At 43.0% G+C, this 21,444-nt stretch overlaps 1 protein-coding gene across 1 annotated transcript; it reads left to right on the forward strand.

Moving 5' to 3' along the window:
- The first annotated feature begins 733 nt into the window (after positions 1 to 733).
- IDH1 (isocitrate dehydrogenase (NADP(+)) 1) lies at positions 734 to 21,201 on the forward strand. Its single transcript, XM_061148885.1, has 10 exons — positions 734 to 904; positions 1,875 to 1,931; positions 4,538 to 4,677; positions 8,910 to 9,201; positions 11,833 to 11,938; positions 13,176 to 13,353; positions 14,658 to 14,809; positions 17,574 to 17,714; positions 18,688 to 18,850; positions 20,263 to 21,201. Exons 3-10 carry the CDS (start codon positions 4,556 to 4,558, stop codon positions 20,351 to 20,353), a joined length of 1,245 nt encoding a protein of 414 aa, XP_061004868.1. The 5' UTR covers positions 734 to 904; positions 1,875 to 1,931; positions 4,538 to 4,555; the 3' UTR covers positions 20,354 to 21,201.
- Positions 21,202 to 21,444: the final 243 nt, after the last annotated feature.

Raw genomic sequence — 21,444 nt, forward strand, 5'->3', positions numbered from 1 at the left:
ATTTATTTATAGTTCTTGTTTAGACGCCAAGTTGCCACCGAGTCTAGCGACCTCATGGACTCTAGCCGGTCAGGCTTCGCTCTCTGTGGGGTTTTCCAGACAAGAATACTAGTGTGCTGCCATTTCCTTCTCCATTATTTATAGCACGCAATAGAAATTGAAATTATAGATAGATACATTAGCTCTGAAGACCTAGTCATCGGCGGTGGGTGCCTGCTTGTGCAACTGTTCGATCCTTTGCATTCCAGCTTCGCGAAGAAGCCCCCAAAGTGACTTCACGCTTGCCCAGAACACTCTTCTTTCTGCCCAAGCGCATTCCAGTCTATGGCACACCCGGAGCACGCAAGGAACAGGATAGGTCCGAGCCGCGCAGTCTCGGGTTTGTCTTTATTGGAGTCCTAGAAACTCACTCCGCCTGACCCTAGGTTGTTACAAAGCCCGGGGCGCCCCTTCGTGGCGAAGGATTCAGAATATCAGCGCCGGCGCGCCCAACACCCCAGCCTGCAGGTGGCAAGCTCGTACTTCAGCAGAAGACCGGCGGCGGCGGAATCCAGCAGTGCAGCTGCCCACGCCTTTCCCCACCCGAGCGCAAGGAAGGCGGGGCCGCGGATTCGCCCCGAATAGAAGGACCCGCCTCTGACCCATGGCCCCGCCCATCTCGGGTGGTCGCCCGCGGCGATTGGCGGGGGCTCGGGGGCGGAGCTCCGGGAGGTGGGCTGAGGGGGCCGGGCTCAGGTCTGGACAAAAGCCGGGAAGAGGAAAAGCCCTGCCTGGCTGGCCAGATTCTGGGTTTCTGCCGAGGCCCCCTGAGAAGCCGGAACAGTTGGGCTCCAGCCGGGATTGCCAAAGTGGACACTGAGTGACTGTGTGCTCCCGGGTCATCGCCAACGTACCTTCCCCGCAGGTAGCCGCAGGCTTCGAGGGGCGGACCGGGTCTCTGGCTCCTGCGAGAAGGCTCTGTTAGTGGCTAGTGTGGGAAAAAGGACGCTCAGATCTTGAGTATGCTAGGGGAAGTTTAGCGGCGCGTCCTGGTCGCAAGGCAGCGGGAAAAAAAAAAATCCAGGTAGTGGGCGTGGGAGAAGGAAATGGGAGGAAGACGGTGCTAAATGCCTGGTTGTGTAGGCGGCCAGCTGTTAGGCATTGGAGGGTGAAATTGGGCAGGGGGAGGTTGCAGGCGGTGGATGGATGCCGGGTCTGCAGCAGAAGAAAAAATCGGGCTGTAGGAGGATGCAAGGACTCGTGGAAAACGAAGTCTTGGGTTTGGGGCGAAGAAGACGTGCGGCCTCGGCTGTAGGAGGACTTGGGCGTGTGCATGGAACTGGGGCCGCCGGGACTGGTGGTGCGGCGGGCTGGAGGCGTCCTCCTGGGGAGCTTGAAGGGGGCGGCGAAGGCCGGTCGCTAGGCCACCTGGTGGCTGTCAGGGGTGGAGGAAATGTCGCCGTCGGCATCTCGAGTTAAGGTGGAGAGGGGTTAAAGGTCCCGGCGCTCGGGAGGGAAGGGTCAGGCGTGGAAGGAGGAACCCAGCTGGCTTCGATTGCACAAGGGCCCAAAGACGCATGGAGGCCAAGAACCGGCTGGTCCCAGCGTCCCCGAAGGACGTGCAAACCTCAGGACTAGCTAACGGAGGACGAACCCGGGCCGCGCCCACGGACGCGCCCTCCTCGGAGTGCAAGCAGGGGTATTTATTATACTTTATTTGGAAGGTGCATGCGGACCTAAAACTGCCCTTTGCCCCTTAGCTTGCACTCAGCACTGTACTTTAAAACAGATAAACCGGGCTGCCTGGCTTAAAAAAAAAAAAGCAGCTAAATTCTCCGGAGAAGACTGCTGGAGTGCCTTGTACCTTATCTTTGTCTTCTGTTTTTTTGTTTTAGGAGATAAGCGGAGTCTGCAAGATTGAGAGGAGTTGGGGGTGATTAGAAATTGTTAAGGTGAGAATTAGTAATTCCTCCCGTTCTTTCATACGGCATTACTGCGTTTAACTGCTCGTGGAGGTCTTGGAGGTGGTCGGAGGCCTTGTAAGAGAATGACTCAGGAATTTTTCCACCAATAAATTGCAACTGTTTGCTTGTTTCTTTCAGTCTAGAGTCTTCTCTGCAAGACACTTTTTTTTTTTTTTGCACAGAAATTAGTGTAGTTCATGAACTCAGCACCCTCCTCCACCCCCACCCCCACCCCCGGAAGCAGCTCTTCTTAAACGACTTTGTGTTTGTTCAGGTTTATGTTCTGTCATTGCACACGTGTGTCAGGAGGTTGGAATTCAGCTGCTAGATAAATGAACTGGCTTGTTGGAAAAGGCCTTCCTTCTGAAATCAGGGTTTGGGTGGAGACAAAAAATCTGAGGGACTAGAGTCAAAAGTGAATTCAGTGGTGTCTGAAGCCCATCCTCATAGGATTCAAATCTAGAAGAAATAAAATAGTGTCCTACAGTGTAGCCTACTACCAGGGTCTACAATAAAGCTTCACTTTTTAAATTAAAAGATGGTAAAAATGTATTGGATAAGTATCATGAAGAAAACCTTTGTTATACGTTATGAAATGTAGAAAGATTAATCAGAAAGTGTTTGCTTAACCAAAAAATATTATCACTTATTACTGAAATTTCAAGTTTGCTGTATGACTTTTTATTAACTGTATTTGCCGTTAAAGAAAAATAGCCAAGTCATAACTCTTGCATAATACTTCGTAGGAATATGGCCTTGGAAATGTATCAAAACTGAGATAAGTTTGCTGCCTCTTTTTGTTTTGTTTTAAATACAAAGACAGATGTGACTGTGGGATCAGTATGATTAAATCGTAAACTTTAAGCTGTACTTTAAATTATACTTGAAATTACAAATGGGAAGTAGCTGACTCATTCACACCAGTGTGTTCACTTTTTCATTCTAGTTGAGTTTCAGATGGTCCCCCAGTAATGGTCTAGAGAACCTCCTAAATACTAATATAATAAACAAAATCCCAGAATTGCAAATTGGGAAGTGAAAATGGGCCTAGAGGTTAGGAATATATCTTGGCTCATCATGAGGAACCAAAGCTCACAGTCTACTAATCATTACATTTAAAAATATAAAGGCCAGACAACTTTAACTCAACTTTTTGAGATAATGTTTATAGACCTCTTCCGTAATAATTTTTTAAAGTCAATTCTCCTGACTTTCAGTCCTCAACTGTAAATTAATAGAATAAAAGCAATCTGTTGTTATGTTCTAGGGGGAAAAATAGTTCCCATTAAAGCACCATGAAAGGGAACAGATACCTTTAGCAGGCTCGGTGCCTCCTCTTACTCTCAGGAAACATGCCTTTCTTTAAGCCTAAGCCCTATGGTAACCCACTTCAGAATTCTTTCCTAGAGAATTTGGTGGACAAAGGAGCCTGGCGGACTATAGTCCATGTGTTCGCCAAGCATCAGACATGACTGAGTAACTAGCACTTTGACTTTTCACAAAGGGCTTCCCAGGTGCCAATAAGGGAGACCTAAGAAACATGGGTACAATCCCTGGGTCAGGAAGATCCCCTGGAGGAGGCCATGACTCCCCACTCCAGTATTCTTGCCTGGAGAATCCCATGGACAGAGCAGCCCAGGGGACTACAGTCCAAAGGGTCGCAGAGAGTGGGAGGTTGAGTGCGTCCATAGGGTGTAGCCCTGCTGTCTCTGGGAACCAGATTGATTAGTATCTGCTACCCCCACATCCCAGGAAGACACCTCTTCCTGGAACAACTCCAGTCCCCTCTCCCACCCACTGGCAGTTTGCCTTTGCCCACTAATGGCTGGAAGAACAGTCCAGGAGCTGGGATACCAAGGACAGGCCAGGGACATGTTCTGAGCAGTAGTTCTTCTTTATACATACAGATGTCTCTAATTGAGAAATCACTTTGTATTCAGTGTATCATCACCACTATCCTTTACTGTGTCTAGGAAAATAGAGTTCCACCAGGAATTCTTCATCTTTCACTTGTAAAAAGACTTAATTAAATTTTCTCTAAAATGGGTCACTAGAACTTGTTGAATCTTGTTAAGGATAGTTGTTTTAACCAAAAGAGCCTCTTAAAAGAGGGGAAATAGTAGTGCCCATCATTCTGTGCATCTTGAAGGCCTAGCACAATGAGGCATTGGATAGAAGTGTTCAAATAAACATGATATTGTGGAAATAATCCCATTTGATAAGAAAAACCAGCAGTCAAGAATAAAGAATAGAGATTTACATTATTAAGGGCATGTGACAGGCTCAGGCTCCCCCACGCTCTAGCCTGATGGCCTTGGAAAGCTTGCTTTCTTTTAGCAAAGTAGAATGGAAAAACAATTTCCATCTTACAGGGTTGTTGTGAGTGTTGACTCAGAAATCACACAAGAGGCATGTAACACAATGCTTTATACAGAGAATGTATTCAATTCTAATGGTTAATGTAATTGTTATTAGCTTTCTGTGCAATCATGCTATTGTGAATTGTTCTTTTTAGTTATCACCAAATTGTATTTTGCTTTTACACAGTAATGAAACAAATGATGAGATATGTGTCTTATCTTTTTTCCTCTTAGAGGTTTATTGAAGTCAAAATGTCTCAAAAAATCCAAGGCGGGTCTGTGGTAGAGATGCAAGGAGATGAAATGACACGAATCATTTGGGAGTTGATTAAAGAGAAACTCATTTTTCCCTACGTGGAACTGGACCTGCACAGGTAAATGAATCACTCTGCCAAGCAGCCAACTCAGAAAGCATAATCCACGTGATTTTGGGGTATAGGTCACTTTTTTGCATAGATACCACTATAACTTGTGAATAAAGCTTTGGGCAAGCTTATATGCAAACAAAACGTATAACTGGTGTGCCCCTGTGCAGAGAGCAACTCTGACACTAGTTGTTTGCAGCAAAGTAAGGGTTTATTTTCAGGGCACCAAGAAGAGAGTGGAGACAAGTCTCAGAGCCACTCCAGCTGGATCTTTGAGTTGTTGTTGTTGTTTTTTTTTTTTTGGGGGGGGGGTGGTACGCTGGGCCTTTGTTGTAGCGCACTGGCTTTCTCTAGTCGTGGCGAGCAGGGGCCACTCTCTAGTTAGGGTGAACCAGCTTCTCATTGCAGTGCCTCCTCTTGTTGCAGAGCACAGGGTCAGGCACAGGGGCTCAGTAGTTGGGGCACATGGGCTTAGTTGCCCCGCTGCACATAGAATCTTCTGGACCAGGGATCAAATCTGTGTTCCCTGCATTGGCAGGGGGGTTCCTAACTACTGGACCACCAGGGAAGGCCTGCTGCTGCTGCTAAGTCACTTCAGTAGTGTCCAACTGTATGCAACCCCATAGACAGCAGTCCACCAGGCTTCCCCATCCCTGGGATTCTCCAGGCAAGAGCACAGGAGTGGGTTGCCATTTCCTTCTCCGGGAAGGCCTGAGGGTATTTTAAAATCGTGAAATTTCTGTGGCTTTTCTTAAATGTTAGTTTCAGGGAAGTCAGGTTGCATCCAGTTTACATTCTTATGGCTCAGGGGCTGATAGCTCGTCTTTTCCCTGGAGAAACAACCTGATTCTGTTGTTACTGATGATATCTAAACCACAATTATAGTCATTCAGAGTGTTATGTACAATAGCAATTTTAGTCATCTGAGTCTGGTTGACTAGTGTTAAATTAATACAGGATGGAGGTCAGAGGGGACCAGAGGAAATAGTTTTAGATAGAGAGATTAATTATAAACTCTGAAGGGAACTCAATTTTAGGGGGACTGGGTTTCAAATATATATGAAATGAATCTTTAATTTTAACATAATACTAGAAATACTGAACTTGTCATTGTTCAGAAGAGAAGAATTACGATGGCAGCAAAGTGATTTCTCAGGTCTTTCCAAGCCTCTATTTCCTGTGAGGGTTTTGTTTGTAATAAATTAGTGGCCAAGAGTAACACTAGGTACTATTTGCAGAGGGGAAAAGAGTAGAGCTGCGTGCCAAGTTGCTCAGTCGTGTCTGACTCTTTGCAACCTTATGAACTATAGCCTACCAGGCTCCTTTGTCCATGGGATTCTCCAGGCATAATACTGGAGTGGGTTCCCGTGCCCTCCTCTAGAGGATCTTCCTGACCCAGGGATTGAAATCTTTTAAATCTCCTTCATTGGCAGGTGGGATTTTTACCACTAGCGCCGCCTGGGAATTCTGTAATAAATCGATAAAGAATGTAGTTAACACAGTTTTGTCCTTTCGAAAGGATAAAGTGTTTTCTGTCGCTCTGCTTAACTAGTCAGTGGGCCTTTTTACCTGTTCATTCCTTGTCTTTTCTCCGTTTTATACAATTATAATTATACAGAATTACACAGAATTCTCAAAGTTATCTAATACAATCCCCACCTTTCAGGAGAAGTTCCCTAAACCATTTGTGTCCAAGACCCTGATGCTGGGAAAGATTGAGGACAAGAGAAGAAGGGGACAACAGAGGATGAGATAGTTGGATGGCATCACTGACTCAATGGACACGAGTTTGAGCAAGCTTCAGGAGATAGTGAAGGCCAGGGAAACCTTCTGGTGGCTAGGCTGTTGAATAAGGGCTTCCCTGGTGACCTAGATGGTAAAGAATCTGCCTGCAATGCGGGAGACCTGGGTTGGATTCCTGGGTTGGGAAGATCCCCTGGAGGAGGGCATGATAAACCACTCCGGTATTCTTGCCTGGAGAATCCTACGGACAGAGGAGCCTGGTGGACTAGAGTCCATAGGGTCACAAAGAGCTGGACACGACTGAGCGACTTTCACTCACAAGCTGTTGATAGTGTCTATATTGCAGCCTTGAGAAGGAGCAAATACCTGCAGAGGTCCACAAACATATAGGAAATGAACCTTTTAAAACATTATCCAAATGATTAAAGAAACATTTTACAGACACCTAACATGGCAATAGGGCTCCCCTGATAGCTCAGTTGGTAAAGAATCTGCCTGCAATGCAGGAGACCCCGGTTCGATTCCTAGGTCGGGAAGATCCACTGGAGAAGGGATACACTACCCACTCCAGTATTCTTGGGCTTCCCTTGTGGCTCAGATAGTAAAGAATCCGCCCGTAATGTGAGAGATCTGGGTTCGATCCCTGGGTTGGGAAGATCCCCGGAGAAGGGAAAGGCTATCCACTCCAGTATCCTGGCCTGGAGAATTCCATGGACTGTATAGTTGGATGCAAGGAGTTGGACACAACTGAGTGACTTTCATTTCATGTACATGGCAGTAGGTGAGTTTGCAGAGCAATTGCCTTGATAATAGCTACAAAGATTCTCTTTAGCTTTAAAGGACAGTCATTATAACTTTAAGGCAGAGTCACTGGCTAAAAACTAAAAAATTTTTGGAGACTTAAACGTTTAAGTGTAAGTAGTTCCAGGATTGCTATTATTATTACATGATTGGTTCTTTTTGAGGTGAGTGGAATGATTCATTTTTTAAATTTTCTGTTGTCTAGACAATGATTGGGACCATTTACTCATTCTTTTTGCTTAGAAGCAAAAAAATCCACTAATTTTCTGTAAGCTTCTTCTGATGAAAAATGATTCCTGTGAACGTGAATATTGCTGACTACACTGCTGTTTAAGTTAGGAGTGGACTTTTTATAGATACTCAGCACTTCCTAAGTCAGAAGATAAGAGTGTCTTTGTTAGTGCCGATGAAAAAAAAAATTAATAATCTAAGAAAGAAATGGAGAATTGTATTCATGTCAGTTTGAGTAGTATAGCCCAAGAGACAGTCATTCAGAAAGCTCTGAGGGCCATTCTGCCCACTTGGGGGTCAAAGAGCAGTTATATAAGTGTTTGAAACAAAGGGTTATAGGTCATGTTGGAAAATTTACACACAGTCCACGGCTGTGTGTACAAAGTGACCCCTTACAAGATTAAGAAGGAAGGATATCCTGAGGAGGTCTGGAAGTTGACAATTAATGCAGATTGACAATACACACCCTCAAGGAGAGGGAGGAGGTGCGAACGGTCAAAGCAGTTTGGAATTATTTTTATTTGGAAATATATCACCAGATTGGATGCTCTTTTTCATTTCCATCACAAGGAGTGGGATATCTAAAAGAAGGGAAATACCAGAACTGAAACGAGAGATTGAGGGGCTTGATGGTTCAGCAAGTTTTGAAAGCTGCAAAAACTGGAAAACTTTTTAAGCCTTGGAGAACAAATTAAACTGTTACATTACTGTTTTGTTTTTCCTGCTTTCGGTAAACTATTACCTACTTTAAAGTTTTACGGTCTTCTCTGCTCTGGATAACCAGCTTTCTTTCACACTCTGAATACCATGCATTCTGGGTATTGGTATATTTCAAGCTATAAATCACTGGGCTATATAAAGTCATTGCTGGATTCCATTATTTATTCTATAAACTTCAGGCTTGTGTCCAGGAGAAAGACTTGCCTGAGATTTAGGGAAAGGTTCAACGTACAGCTAATTGGCCTTAATAGTTAGCATTTTTTTGGCACTGACTGTCTCAGCTGTAACTCCCACCACTTCAGTGCCAGACTGCAAGAAATCCTTTAAGTCCTCAGCCCTTTTATTTTTAGAGCATAGTATTTTCTAAAGGGAAAATAATACTTAGGTTTGCATTTTTATGCTAATCAAATGAAGAAAGTCTGCAGAAAGTGGTGGTAAAGAGTAGGCCGAGGGGAAAGAGTACAGTGGTTTTTATTTCATTTCCTTCTCAACAGCTTCCTACAAAGCAGCATGGCCCAGCGGTCTAGCCCTTCTTAGAGGTTTTTTAGTTGGCAGCCATCTTTGTGTCACGGGTGCACTAATGCTAAAACTCAGCAGATTTAGGTATGTGTGGAGCCTTCACTTACTGCGGGGCAGGCCCTGTGTACCATCAGCATGCAGAGTGGTGCATGGGGAGAGAAGGGGAGTATCTTCAGTCACCTGAGGGTGTGTCTGGAAAAGTTACGCTTTCAACCTTTCGCTCCCAGCTACGATTTAGGCATAGAGAACCGCGATGCCACCAATGACCAGGTCACCAAGGACGCTGCGGAAGCTATAAAGAAGTACAACGTTGGTGTCAAGTGTGCTACCATCACCCCCGATGAGAAGAGAGTGGAGGAGTTCAAGTTGAAACAAATGTGGAAATCTCCAAATGGCACCATCCGAAATATCCTGGGTGGCACTGTCTTCAGGGAAGCTATCATCTGCAAAAATATACCCCGGCTTGTGAGCGGATGGGTAAAACCCATCATCATAGGTCGTCATGCTTATGGGGATCAAGTAAGTCGTGTTGGCATGGCTTGACTTTCCATGTTCTTTTCTCATGACCTTTGATTACCCAGCAGTTCGGATCTATATGTGCTTTATTCTCTTTTGGTGTCTACCTCCATTAAGTGAGGTATGTGCTCAGTCACTTCAGTCACGTCCGACTCTTTGTGACCCCATGGACTATAGCCCTCCAGGCTCCTCTGTCCATGGAATTCTCTAGGCCAGAATACTGGAGTGGGTAGCCTTTGCCTTCTTTCGTGGATCTTCCCGACCCAGGGATCAAACCCGCGTTTCTTGCACTGCAGGCAGAATCTTTACCACTGAGCGACCAGGGAAGCCCACAAGTGAGGTATAGAATTGAGAAATGAATATATATGTGTATATATACAAACACACATAGACATTTAGATAAAAGCAAATTCAGATAAACTTACAGTCTCAGATAAACGTACCTGTCTCACTATAAATGACTTTTTTATAGGCTTTTTTTTCCCTTTTATCTTTTTATTAGGTTAAACCATATGATACAGACATTTTCGTATAATTTCCTGTGGTTTAACTAAATCAGTGGTTCAGCCAAACCTGGGCTGTACAATAGGATCTTTTTACAGGATTTTTGGTGTTTGTTTTGTTTTGCATTGCCATTTAAAAAAACTTTTTTTGTTGTTTTAATTCCAATGCCTGTGTCCCACCCTACACTAGCTAAATCTCAATTCCATGGTGTTTTAAAGCTCTCCAGGTGATTCTAATGTGCAGACAGAATTGAGAACTACCAAAGATTGTTATATTAAACATGATCATTTCATGCATAAAAGGACAAACTAACTTAGTAGTTGAAAGCAGTCTCTTCAGAACATTCCTTGGGGGAAGAAAAAAAAGTCTAGTTTCTATACTTCTGTACAAGTAGGTTTATTGCCAAATTAAACAGAAACATTACCAACTAAACAAAATAAAAATTCTGTGTTGAAACTGAAGTTTTAGACTTTAACAGAAAGCAGCTCTTGTCTTACAAGAGCCTTAAAAACAAGAGTCTTTGTCCCTGACACCCAGAGGCTTTGATGTTGCCATCGTTAAAAATAGTATGGGCAGAGCAGACCACTCTGTTCCTGGGGGCTGGGTTACCAGGTCAGTCCTTGAGCGGCAGTTCACTTTGTGTTTCAGGCTATATCTTCCTCCTGGCAATTCCCTTCACAGATAATTCTCAGAGGCTCAGAAGGTGGAATGTAGATGAGATTGCTACAAACTCACTAGTCCTGGGAACATGGCTCTTAAGTTGTATCCTTTTTTTCCTTTTCCCTTTTTTAAAATTATTGTGGCATCAATCACTGGAAGAATGGTCATTTTGTTTATTAAAGTCTACTAGATTGAAAATTCCAAGCATCTAGAGAGCATTTATGGTGCTTTGACACCTTTTGAGAAATGAGAATCAATTACTACCCATAAATATCCGAAATGTTCTGCATAGAATAGATATTAATCTGTCGTTATCTGACAGATCTTCTTTCAGCTGTCTTTAGTATTACTGTAAACAAAGATAAATAAGTTTGACTGGCATCTGCTGGTACCTGGCTCTGAAAGTATTCTAATCTAGCCATTAAAGAAGGTACAAGGCAGCAAAGATTGACATGTGCCTAGTGTGGGCTGGGCATATTTTTCCTTACCTGTGACAGAGGTAGCTGTCCTTAGAAGGCCCTTTCTTAAGGGTCATCAGCCTACTGCAGCTGCTTCCAGAATGATTGCTTTCTATGGGCAAGTCCTGGGCTGGGCCTTAGTAGAACGATGTCCATGAAGAGAACAAGCCCTGAAGGCCCAAGGACCAGACCCTAAATGGGTCATTTGCACTATGTCATAGTTCCTCCCTTGTAAGATTGATGGAAGAATCAAATGAGGTAATGTGGGATACAGGTTAATCACTTAAAATATGTCTCATAGTGAGCACCAGGCATTAGCACTCTCAACATCATCTTCAGTGCCATGCTGCATTTAATCACGTCCGACTCTTTGTGACCCCATGGACTGTAGGCCACCAGGCTCCTCTGTCCATGGGAATTCTCCAGGCAGGAATACTGGAGTGGGTTGCCATGCCCTCCTCTAGGGGATCTTCCCAACCCAGGGATCAAACCCAGGTCTGCCACATTGCTGGCAGATTCTTTATCGTCTGAGCCGCCAGGGAAGCCCATCTTCAGTGCTACAGTTAGTATATTGTCATCCCCCAGGAGAAGACTTCCTTGACCTTCACGTTATGGTCATTTCTCTTCCTCCGTCTTCCAGTAGCATTTTTTAATCTATGCCCGCTGTTGACACTTGAAAGCTCTTAAAGTTGCTTCACTTTTGTATGACTTTGTTAGGTCATAGGCTTTGTGAGAGGGAATACTCTGTTACTCTCTTTCATACTCATATCTGTAGTTAGGAAACTGCCCCTTACATTGTAGGCACCTGATAAATACTGATTTCTAATGTGTACTACTAACTAGCTTTGGGAATTCTCTGGACCTCTTTATCTCTACCCCTCAATTAGAAAGTTGGACTACACTGTACTGTTGTCTAGGTGTCTTCCAGCTCCGTATTATGGGCTTTTTTTCCTCTTTATGTAATTCTTGTTAGGACAGTTTTGCGATTTCTTTTCTTTTTTCCCCCATACAGTATAGAGCAACCGATTTTGTTGTGCCGGGGCCCGGAAAAGTAGAGATATCCTACACACCAAGCGATGGATCTCCCAAGACGGTATACCTAGTACATAACTTCACAGGTATATTTGTATTTTCCATTTTTTTTTTAACAGGCCATTTAAACAACGTTATCACCAGTTTCTTAAAGTTAGTTGTGTGGCTGCCTAAAAATGCAACCTGAATCTATAGTATTTCCACAGGACTCAAAACCGAACAAAAAAGTCATTGGCTTCCTGTGACATAAGAGGAATTAGCCACTTAATTCACTTAATTGGAAATACAAGTAGATAATTACGCATCTCAAAACCGGGAGGGGAGATTGACAGGAATCTGTTACGCACAAGTTACATAAATTAAACGTTAATAGCCCCAAATTGCCTGTTCTATAATCCTACGCTTTGGCTCTGGTAGGGTTTGTATTTGAAAACGGCTCTTTTATTTCTTTGCTGAAGTTTTTTTCTGGTTCTGAGTGTTTATTTTGTGAAAGTAGACTGTTTGGGTTTTGTTTTGGGTTGTTTTTTTTTTTGCTTCTCTTCCCTCAATTTTGCTGTTTCTAAGGTTCAATATGGCAAATCCCACCCAAAAGTTGTTGAAAGAACAGAGAACTTTCCCCATTGTTAAGCTTGTTAAAAGAACTCACACAAACAAAATCTTAAAATCTACCTAGCTGTTGTTCTCCTTGCCTCCTCTAAGTCATATCATTTTAAAGGAATCTAGTTTTGCCAGTTTCCGCACCTCTCTCATCCTTAGCCCCAAGCTGGCCCTAGGCAGTAGCATGGATTCAAGTTCTAGCTTTCAGTAATAACAGAGTTCAAACAGTGAGAATTGTGAAACACCAGTGATTATATGGAGCATGATTATTTCTGCCAAAGCAGAACCAACTTTCAGTATCTTCCAGGAAATTACAAGAATTCTCATTTCATGTTTGATATGTATTAGTGGCTGAAGATTGAGTACACACTTAAAGCTTAAAAGACATGCTTGAAATTTTTTAATCTGTGAAAAGAGTTTAAAAATTATTTACCCCTTCTTCAGTGTGTTTCTGGTTCATATCAGTTCTTGGTATTTCAGGATCCAAAAGACCATGTTTTCCTCATGGGTATTGGCCTTTCAAAACAACTTAGAATGTACTTACCTAGAATTGACTTTCCTCCAATTATGTGTCTCAGAAACTCATGGAATAATGAAATTGGAAGCCTGAACTCAGATATGAGAGCTGGAAGTGGGCTGTTTTGGTGGTGGGGGTGGATTTAGACTTGCTACAGCTGTACCCTATTTACCTTTCTTTTTTTTTTTTTTCTCGTTTCCCCCTCACAGAGAGTGGTGGTGTTGCCATGGGGATGTATAATCAAGATAAATCAATCGAAGATTTTGCACACAGTTCTTTCCAGATGGCTTTGTCTAAGAATTGGCCTTTGTACCTGAGCACCAAAAACACTATTCTGAAGAAGTACGATGGACGTTTTAAAGACATCTTTCAGGAGATATATGACAAGTAACTACAGTTCTTTTTTTCCTTTATTTATTTATTTTTTGGGGGGGTCACAAATGGTGGCATTTATAGTATAGAATTTGTATGCTTATCCATTTGATTCTGGGACAAATTGAGTGAAAACCAGCACTATCTCATTAAGATAAGGACAGAACTGAGATTTAACAAGGGTTGAAATAAAGCTCGTGAGTTGCTTTTAGAAGGGAAATATGTTCTCAGATAAAGGTCCCACATTTTTTTCAGAGCCAGGATTATTTAATGTGTGAGTAAATGTACCCTGTTAGTGATAGAAAATTCCGATTTTTCACATGTGTAAGTTTCTGAATTGGGCCTGTTCCATTTTCTTTCTTTGTAATATTTATTTACTCACCAGGTCTTAGTTGCTCATGCAGGATCTTTAGTTGCAGCATGTGGGATCTAATTCCCCGACCAAGGATCAAACCTGGGCCCTTGCACTGGGAGCTTGGAGTCTTAGCCACTGCACCACCAGGGAAGACCCCATTTCCATTCCTTCTGAAGCCCACTGTTATGATTTAAAACTCTCCTTTTGGGAATTCCCTGGCAGTCCAGTGGTTAGGACTCCACACTTTCACTGCCAAAGGGGTGGGTTCAATCCCTGGTCAGGAAACTAAGATCTTGCAAACTGTGGGGCACAGCCAATAATTTAAATATAAATAAAGAAAATAAATAAAGCTTTGCTTTAATGGAGTCGTTTGAACTTAAGTCTACATTTATAATCATTTTAGGTTCAACAGTCCTTGAGTACTTGTTAACTTTTAAGATGACATTCCTCCCTTTAGATACAAGCGTTCAGACCAGGGCTGGGATTTTAGGTATCCTTCCCAAGGCATTTTAATACCTCCTTCCATTCCCTATCTATGTCAAACCTGGAAGCTGTCCTAGTTTCCTGAATGATACTGGGCCATAAAATAGTCTTTCTCTACCCCCGTATATTCTTTTTTTAAAATACATATCCTTAAGGCAAGCTGAATCCCAAGAAACTGGTGAGTGGTATATTGAAAACTGTAAAAGTAGTATTAATACTTGGAATGCTGTTATCTTGCTTAATTCTCACATCTCTGCCAGGTGGATGAAATCGCCCTTACAGATGGGAAAATGGGAGTTTCATAGCTAGAAAATGAGTGGGCAGGGATTTCAGCCCATGTCTGTCAGATTCCCAGATTTGTGTTACTTCTACTAAAACATGCTGCTTCCAGCCCCACCTCCAGCCTTTCAGAGAGGCAGATGGTATCCCAATAAAACCAGTTTTCTTTGTCTATTGTTCTCTTCTCTTTCTTGTTTCTCAGGCAGTACAGATCTCAGTTTGAAGCTCAGAATATCTGGTATGAGCACAGGCTCATTGATGACATGGTGGCCCAAGCTATGAAATCGGAGGGGGGCTTCATTTGGGCCTGTAAGAACTATGATGGGGATGTGCAGTCAGACTCCGTGGCCCAAGGTAAGGAGCTGGAGGACAGGTGGAGGTGGGGCTTGGCCTGCCGCCAGCAGGTGGTGCCCCAGTGTGGGAAGAGGGATTCTGTAGCTCTTGGTGAAGCTCATGAAATGGTAGCACTGTGGGACATCAGGTCCATCTTCTTAGCTGACTGATGAGGAAAGGAAGCTCAGACTGGGGGGGGCGACTTCTCTCAGGGGTGCCCAGGAGGTAACTCAGTGGGGTTGAATCTCCAGCCTTAGATGTTAACACAGTTTATGTCTCAACCCTTTTCCCTCCTTAAGTTTCACTGCCTCCAATGGGCAGCCCAGCCACCTAATCTGAAAATCACTCTTTTCCCCTGCCTTCCAATAAGAATGTAAAAAACTATGGGACTCGGGAGAGAAGGGGCCAGGGTTATCTCGTAACCCAGGGGCCTCCCTCCCAAGAGCACATTCATCCCGTGACTGGTACAAATCACGCCCCTTTTGCCAGCCTTGACAGCTGTTCCGTGCCACATAAAACACATGTGTTTATTGCTTAGCTCTAAATTGAGCAAAGAAGCAGAAATTCCAGAAACCAGGAGCTGCATGCCAGAGATAAGGACCAGAGGAGCAAAAGCTCTCCCTTCCCTGCCTTCCTCAGTGCTTAGCTGTCCTTCAATTTCAGTTACTTGTGAAGCAGTGTGCACTGAGTTTCCCTGATGAATGTTTGTGTTCATTTCAGTTATGTTTGCTTTTCCCCACGAAGTACTACTTTTTCTTTCTCTTGTGAAAAGTTAATCATCGCTATCAGTTTGAAAATCAGTAGATCTGCCTGGTTAAAGATAACTTTGATGTCAGATAAATGAGTTACCCAGGTCTTTCTTTTGCCTCCTTCTGTTTCTCTTGAGTGCTATGTGCTATGGCTTCAGTCGTGTCAGACTCTGAGACCCTATGGACCATAACCTGCCAAGCTTCTCTGTCCATGGGATTCTCCAGGCAAGAATCCTGGAGTGGGTTGCCATGCCGTCCTCCAGGGGATCGTCCTGACCCAGGGATCCAACCATCTCGTATGTCTCCTGCGTTGGCAGGCGCGTTCTTTATCACTGGTGCCACCTGGGAAGTCCTCGTAGTCCTTTGAATGCTGCAGAGGAAGGAGTGTTGCTTTGTGATAATTCCATCACAAAGCAAGGAGAGCAGCATTCTTAGAATGGGCCCAGATCATCTCATGGTTTCTAAATGTCCTCATGGCAATAAGAGGGTATCCGGAGGGATATCGCAAATGTTATTGTCAAACTGTGGAGGTTCAAAGGACTTCAGAGCAAGAATGCTGCAGTGCAGTGTCCAGCCGTGCACTGATAAGATATCTGCAACCAAGACTCTGTGTCTGGGCAGTGCCTGCAGATAAAGGTGACCTCATCATAGCAGATTAAAAGGCAGCAGAGCTGTCCTCACATTCATTCTTTTCTAGAGGCATGAACTACTTTGAACTCACACCAAACGTTTTACTTCTGTCCTCAGTTTTGATAGTGGTACCAGCTAGTGTCTCATGGATAAATAGATAGACTATCACCATGGATATGGCCCTAAACATCTCCAGTCAGTGAATATTTGAGCCTCTACTGAGGCCTCATACCAGCACAGTGATAGGAAAGGAGCTGCTAATTTGGTACAGAAATTGCTAATTGTACTCAAAGAGTTTATAAAGTTTTTTTCCTTACTTTCAAACCAAAAAAAAAGGTAGCAGCCTATTATAAATTTGCATTGTTAACTCCACAGGTACTATTGGGAGGTGGCAAAAATGGCGAAAAGTGTTCTTTGAATTCGAGTGTTTAAAAAAATGAATAAAAGAAGGAAGGTCAATCACATGGACTTAAAAGTGGTAATTTGGTTCTCTGACTAGGGAACCACAGATCAGAATTGTTCTGGTGAGGCTGTAAAAGAGAGCAGGGGCGAGGGGGAGGTGCTCGGATCCATCCCATTCTGTTTTTAACCAGCTTTCTCTTCCCAGTCCCGCGTGAGCCTGTGAGCAGCTTGGTGGCTGGAGACAACTCCTGAATCTTTATTTTCCCAGAATAGCAGAGCATCTGCACATAAGCATAACAATATACTGCACTCTTATTCTCTGGAGGGTAGTAGTCTAAGGAATAGGAATGTGTTTTCTTTTCATATATAGTCATGAATATATATGCATATACGTCTAATTCTCACAACAGCCCTATGAAGTAGGTGTTTTTACTATTCTCCTCCCCCCTCCTTTTTTAAAGATTTATTGATTGATTTTTATTTTTGGCCACGCTGGGTCTTCATTGCCGCACGCAGGCTTTCTCTAGTTTTGGAGAGTGGAGGCTTACCATTGTGGCGGCTTCCGTGGTTGCAGAGCACAGGCCCTGGGGCGTGCGGGCTTCAGTAGTTGTTGCACTTGGACTTGGTCACCCCTCAGCACATGGGATCTTCCCGGGCCAGGGATTGAACCTGCTTCTCCTACACTGGCAGGTGGATTCTTATCCACCGTACCACCAGGGAAGCCCTACTGTACCCATTTTACAGGTAAGGAAACTGAGCCACAGTACCTAGGAAGTCATGGAACTAGGGTGGAATACAGGCATTCAGACCATGAGCAGGTGCCTCTGAAGTAAATAAGTGAGGAAAAACATAGCCTTTTCTGAAAGGCGGAAGAATTACTGCATGCACTCATGTTTATTTTGCTCACTGAGTCCTGTCAAGATGGAGTCATTTTCCTTCCTCTCTGGGAGACCCAGTGCTCTTCCTACACTTGAATCCCATCCTTCATGTTTTGCCGATCACAGGTTATGGCTCTCTCGGCATGATGACCAGTGTGCTGGTTTGTCCAGATGGCAAGACAGTAGAAGCAGAGGCTGCCCACGGGACTGTAACCCGTCACTACCGAATGTACCAGAAAGGACAGGAGACATCCACCAATCCCATTGGTAAGATAGTGTTGGCTGCTACATTGATTTCCAACCAGAATAGAAGTCTTCAAAGGGACCCCAGCATGTGTATCTTTGGCTGCCCAATGCCTTGTGTATAAAATCATCACCTAACAGCTGATTTGTCCAACCAATACGAACTGTTTTAATATGTTTCTTAAAATATACACAGTATATGCTTTTCCATTTTGTGGGAGAATATATATTACAGAGAAGAATGTTATCAACAAGCGTTTTCCTTTTCCTTTTCTTTTGCTGCAGTGAAATGTCACATGTGGCTGAGAACCTAAGCCCACATTGACAGACCCTTTTAACTAAGTTTCAAGGACCATACTTTTTTTTTTTGTTAATTTTTTTAATTTTTGGTTGTGCTGGGTCTTCGTTGCTGTGCACAGCCTTTAGTGGCAGAGGGTGGGGGCTACTCTCTAGTTGCAGTGTGTGGGCTTCTGTTTGTAGCGGCTCCTCTTGTTTCAGAGCGCAAGCTCTGGAGCATGGGCTCAGTAGTTGTGGCTCACAGGCTTAGGTGTCCATGTCATGTCTGATTCTCCCAGACCAAGGATTGAGCCCACATCCCCTGCGTTGGCAGGTGGATTCTTAACCACTGGGCCACCAGGCAAGTCCTCAAGGACAGTACTTTAAAAACAAATTACAGCCTGGAAAGAGAAGAGAGCAGTCCAGATGAGATAAAAGAGGTTGTGACCTTTTCCAAATTAATAAGTTTCCTACCATGACTATATGCTTTCTTAAAGCTCTAACAAAATCCAAAACATTTCCTCTACAAAAATGCAGGCTTTTTTTTTAAGTTTCTATTTGATAAAATATTTCCTGAAACTTACAGCTCATGTGGATAGCATCCAATGAAGTCAGTCACCTAAACAAAAGAAATATTCTATTTCGTCAAACAAAGACTTGGGAATATTTCTAATCAGCATGATTGAATTGTGCTTTTTTTTTATTCCCCCTGTCTTTTCAGCTTCCATTTTTGCCTGGACCAGAGGCTTAGCCCACAGAGCTAAGCTTGATAACAATAAAGAGCTCGGCTTTTTTGCAAAGGCTTTGGAAGAAGTCTGTATTGAGACCATTGAGGCTGGCTTCATGACCAAGGACTTAGCTGCATGTATTAAAGGTTTACCCAAGTAAGTATAAGACACTGTAAGCTCTGTGGTCAAATTGCCATTTATCCTCACTGGGCTCAAAACATCAACTGCTTTCTGGAGTTACATGAAATATTATTTGTCATCTGGTTCAAGAGTCAGGAGACATTATCTGTGAACTGTCAGATAATAAACATTTCAGGCTTTACAGAACATGTGGCAAGTATTGAACTTTGCCTCCACTGCGGGAAAGCAGTCAGTGGTGATACAAGAGCTGATGGGAGTGGCAGTGTTCCAGTCAAACCCTGGGTACAGAACCAGGCTGCAGCCTCGACGGAGTTCATGAGCCAAGCTGTAGTGTGCTCACCCCTGATCTAGTTGGCAGTCAACTGGGTGGCAAGGTTCTGCTTAATATAACAAAATTACAGACATTTTGAAACAAAGGGACCTCCAAGGCTATTTTATTCCACCTCTTTATCTTCAATTTAGTAAGAAAAGTAAGCAGCACAGGTACAAGGTGTCCAATTGCTTATAGTCCCTTCCTTAAGTATCTGTAGCCAGCAGCCAGATAATCGTTTTGCCCAGGACTTTTTTGAGAACATGGAAGCCCGTATCCCAGCTGATTTAGCTGCTGATCAGGGATTTCCTCCCTCAATCAAAGCTGGCTACTATGGCTCATGTCAAGAAACAACACTAAAAAAACAACAAAATTCTGTAAAGCAATTATCCTTCAATTAAAAAATTAATTAATTAAAAAAAAAGAAATGATATTAAAATCTAGCACCAATCCCATGTCTCATTTGTGGGTCCTCAGAGATCTCTGTTAGGGTCAGTATACCTCAGTCATGGGGGTATACTCCATTACTACATCTTTCTTATTTTAAATTTTCAGCAAGAATACAATGTCTGAAATGTTCCTATCAGTGTGTTACTTTTCAGCCTACTTGGATAGGCACCTGTCATCAGGTTTATGAGAGCCAGTCCCTTGTCTTTTGTTTTTTAAGAAAGACAAAGGTAGATATAAGAGCACCAGAGTGTTTTTTTGTTTGTTTGTTTGAGGACATGTGACAATTTGTAGGGATATAATTAAAAAGATGACTGTACCTGGATATGTTCTGTTATTTTAATGAAGAATGAGAAATAAGAAGTAGGATGATTTGTCTCCCAGGCATTAGTCTGAATGAAGCTCTGGGGCAGTTTTACTCTTGGAGCTACAAGACCAGGAACCCCTGTGCGGGGTGTGTGTGGCCTGGCAAGACTGCCTGTAGCCTGGGTCAGCTCCTTGGACCATAAATGCAGCCATCGGCCATCAACTTGTAGCTTGTTAACATTAATCACTTTTCTTCTAGGAATAAATAGAGTGCTACTTTAAGTAGCATGTCTCAGACTTTTCCTCTACTTGCTACCAGATTAGTGACAAACTAAATTTCCTTCTTTTTTCCTTCCTCTATTAGCGTGCAACGTTCTGACTACTTGAATACATTTGAGTTCATGGATAAACTTGGAGAGAACCTGCAGTTAAAACTAGCCCAGGCCAAACTTTAAGGTCATTTCTTGTCTTCGGAGGATGTTTTTTTTTTTGGTAACTAGGGTATACTGGTTTACATTTTTCTCTATAACACTCAAGGGTAAAGGCAAAATCAATTTTGTAATTTGTTTAGAAGCCAGAGTTTATCTTTTCTATAAGTTTACAGCCTTTTTCTTATCCATACAGTTATGCCACCTTTGTGAACGTGGCCGGGGACTTTTTTTTAAATTTTATTTTCTACTAATAGCCTAGGAATTATTTTTAATGTCCACTTGTACTCACTGTCACTTTTTCTCATGTGCTGAGATCAATGACCAAAATGAACAGTGCTCAAAAGGATAAACCATAGCCATGGTATTATGCCCTGAAATTGTATAAAGTAGAGATTCATTCCCTTTCTCACTTTCCATGGCCTGGGGCCCTGGGTTATTCTAATGTAACAGATATCTCATTATTTGCAGTAGAAGTTGTATGTTAGACTTGCACATGATTTGGAATGAAGAGCATGGCCGTAACTAAAACATGTTGAAGACTCATCTTTGTAAAGAGCTCTAGTTGAATCTTTTAAAAATACTAAATATTTTTGAGCTCCCTGGAGAATCCAGAAGAAATACTACCTGGGGTGGGTTTGTCCTCGGTGTTTGTCTCCTCCTCCTGGCCTTGTGTGGCCTAAGTATTATGTGACCTTGAACAGCATGTTTCATCCAAGTGCAATAATACAAGCTGCACCTTTTTTTTGGGACCTCTGCTGGCCTCTTTTACTTCCTTATGTAAATGTGATTTTTCAGAAGTTGATTGTAAACACTATTCTAGTCCTGTTCTTCATCTAAACTATCGATTTTAATTAAAATTTAGTGTTAATGAACTAGTCTCCTGAGTTTTTATTTATCAACTGTGTTGCAGGTGCCAGGCACCCTGCTAGATCCTAGCCATAGGAATTTGGTTTTAAAAAAAGTCTCTGCCCTCAAGGGGTTTACTGTGGGGAAATATGGTTAGGTAAACAGAGAGTAAGATGTGGATTCTACAGAGAAAGGGAAAGAACACCAAAGATCGAACAAAAAGGGAACAAAGGGGAATATTAGGGAATTGAGTCTATGTGTATGCTGAG

The sequence above is a fragment of the Dama dama genome, chromosome 8, assembly GCF_033118175.1.
Source record: "Dama dama isolate Ldn47 chromosome 8, ASM3311817v1, whole genome shotgun sequence".
NCBI lineage: Eukaryota > Metazoa > Chordata > Mammalia > Artiodactyla > Cervidae > Dama > Dama dama.

Excerpts from the sequence above, each read along its gene's own strand:
- IDH1 (XM_061148885.1), top strand. The coding sequence starts at position 4,556 with ATGTCTCAAAAAATCCAAGGCGGGTCTGTGGTAGAGATGCAAGGAGAT. Across the intron at positions 4,678-8,909 it reads GTGGAACTGGACCTGCACAG|CTACGATTTAGGCATAGAGA; the intron begins GTAAATGAATCA and ends TTTCGCTCCCAG. Across the intron at positions 11,939-13,175 it reads CCTAGTACATAACTTCACAG|AGAGTGGTGGTGTTGCCATG; the intron begins GTATATTTGTAT and ends TCCCCCTCACAG.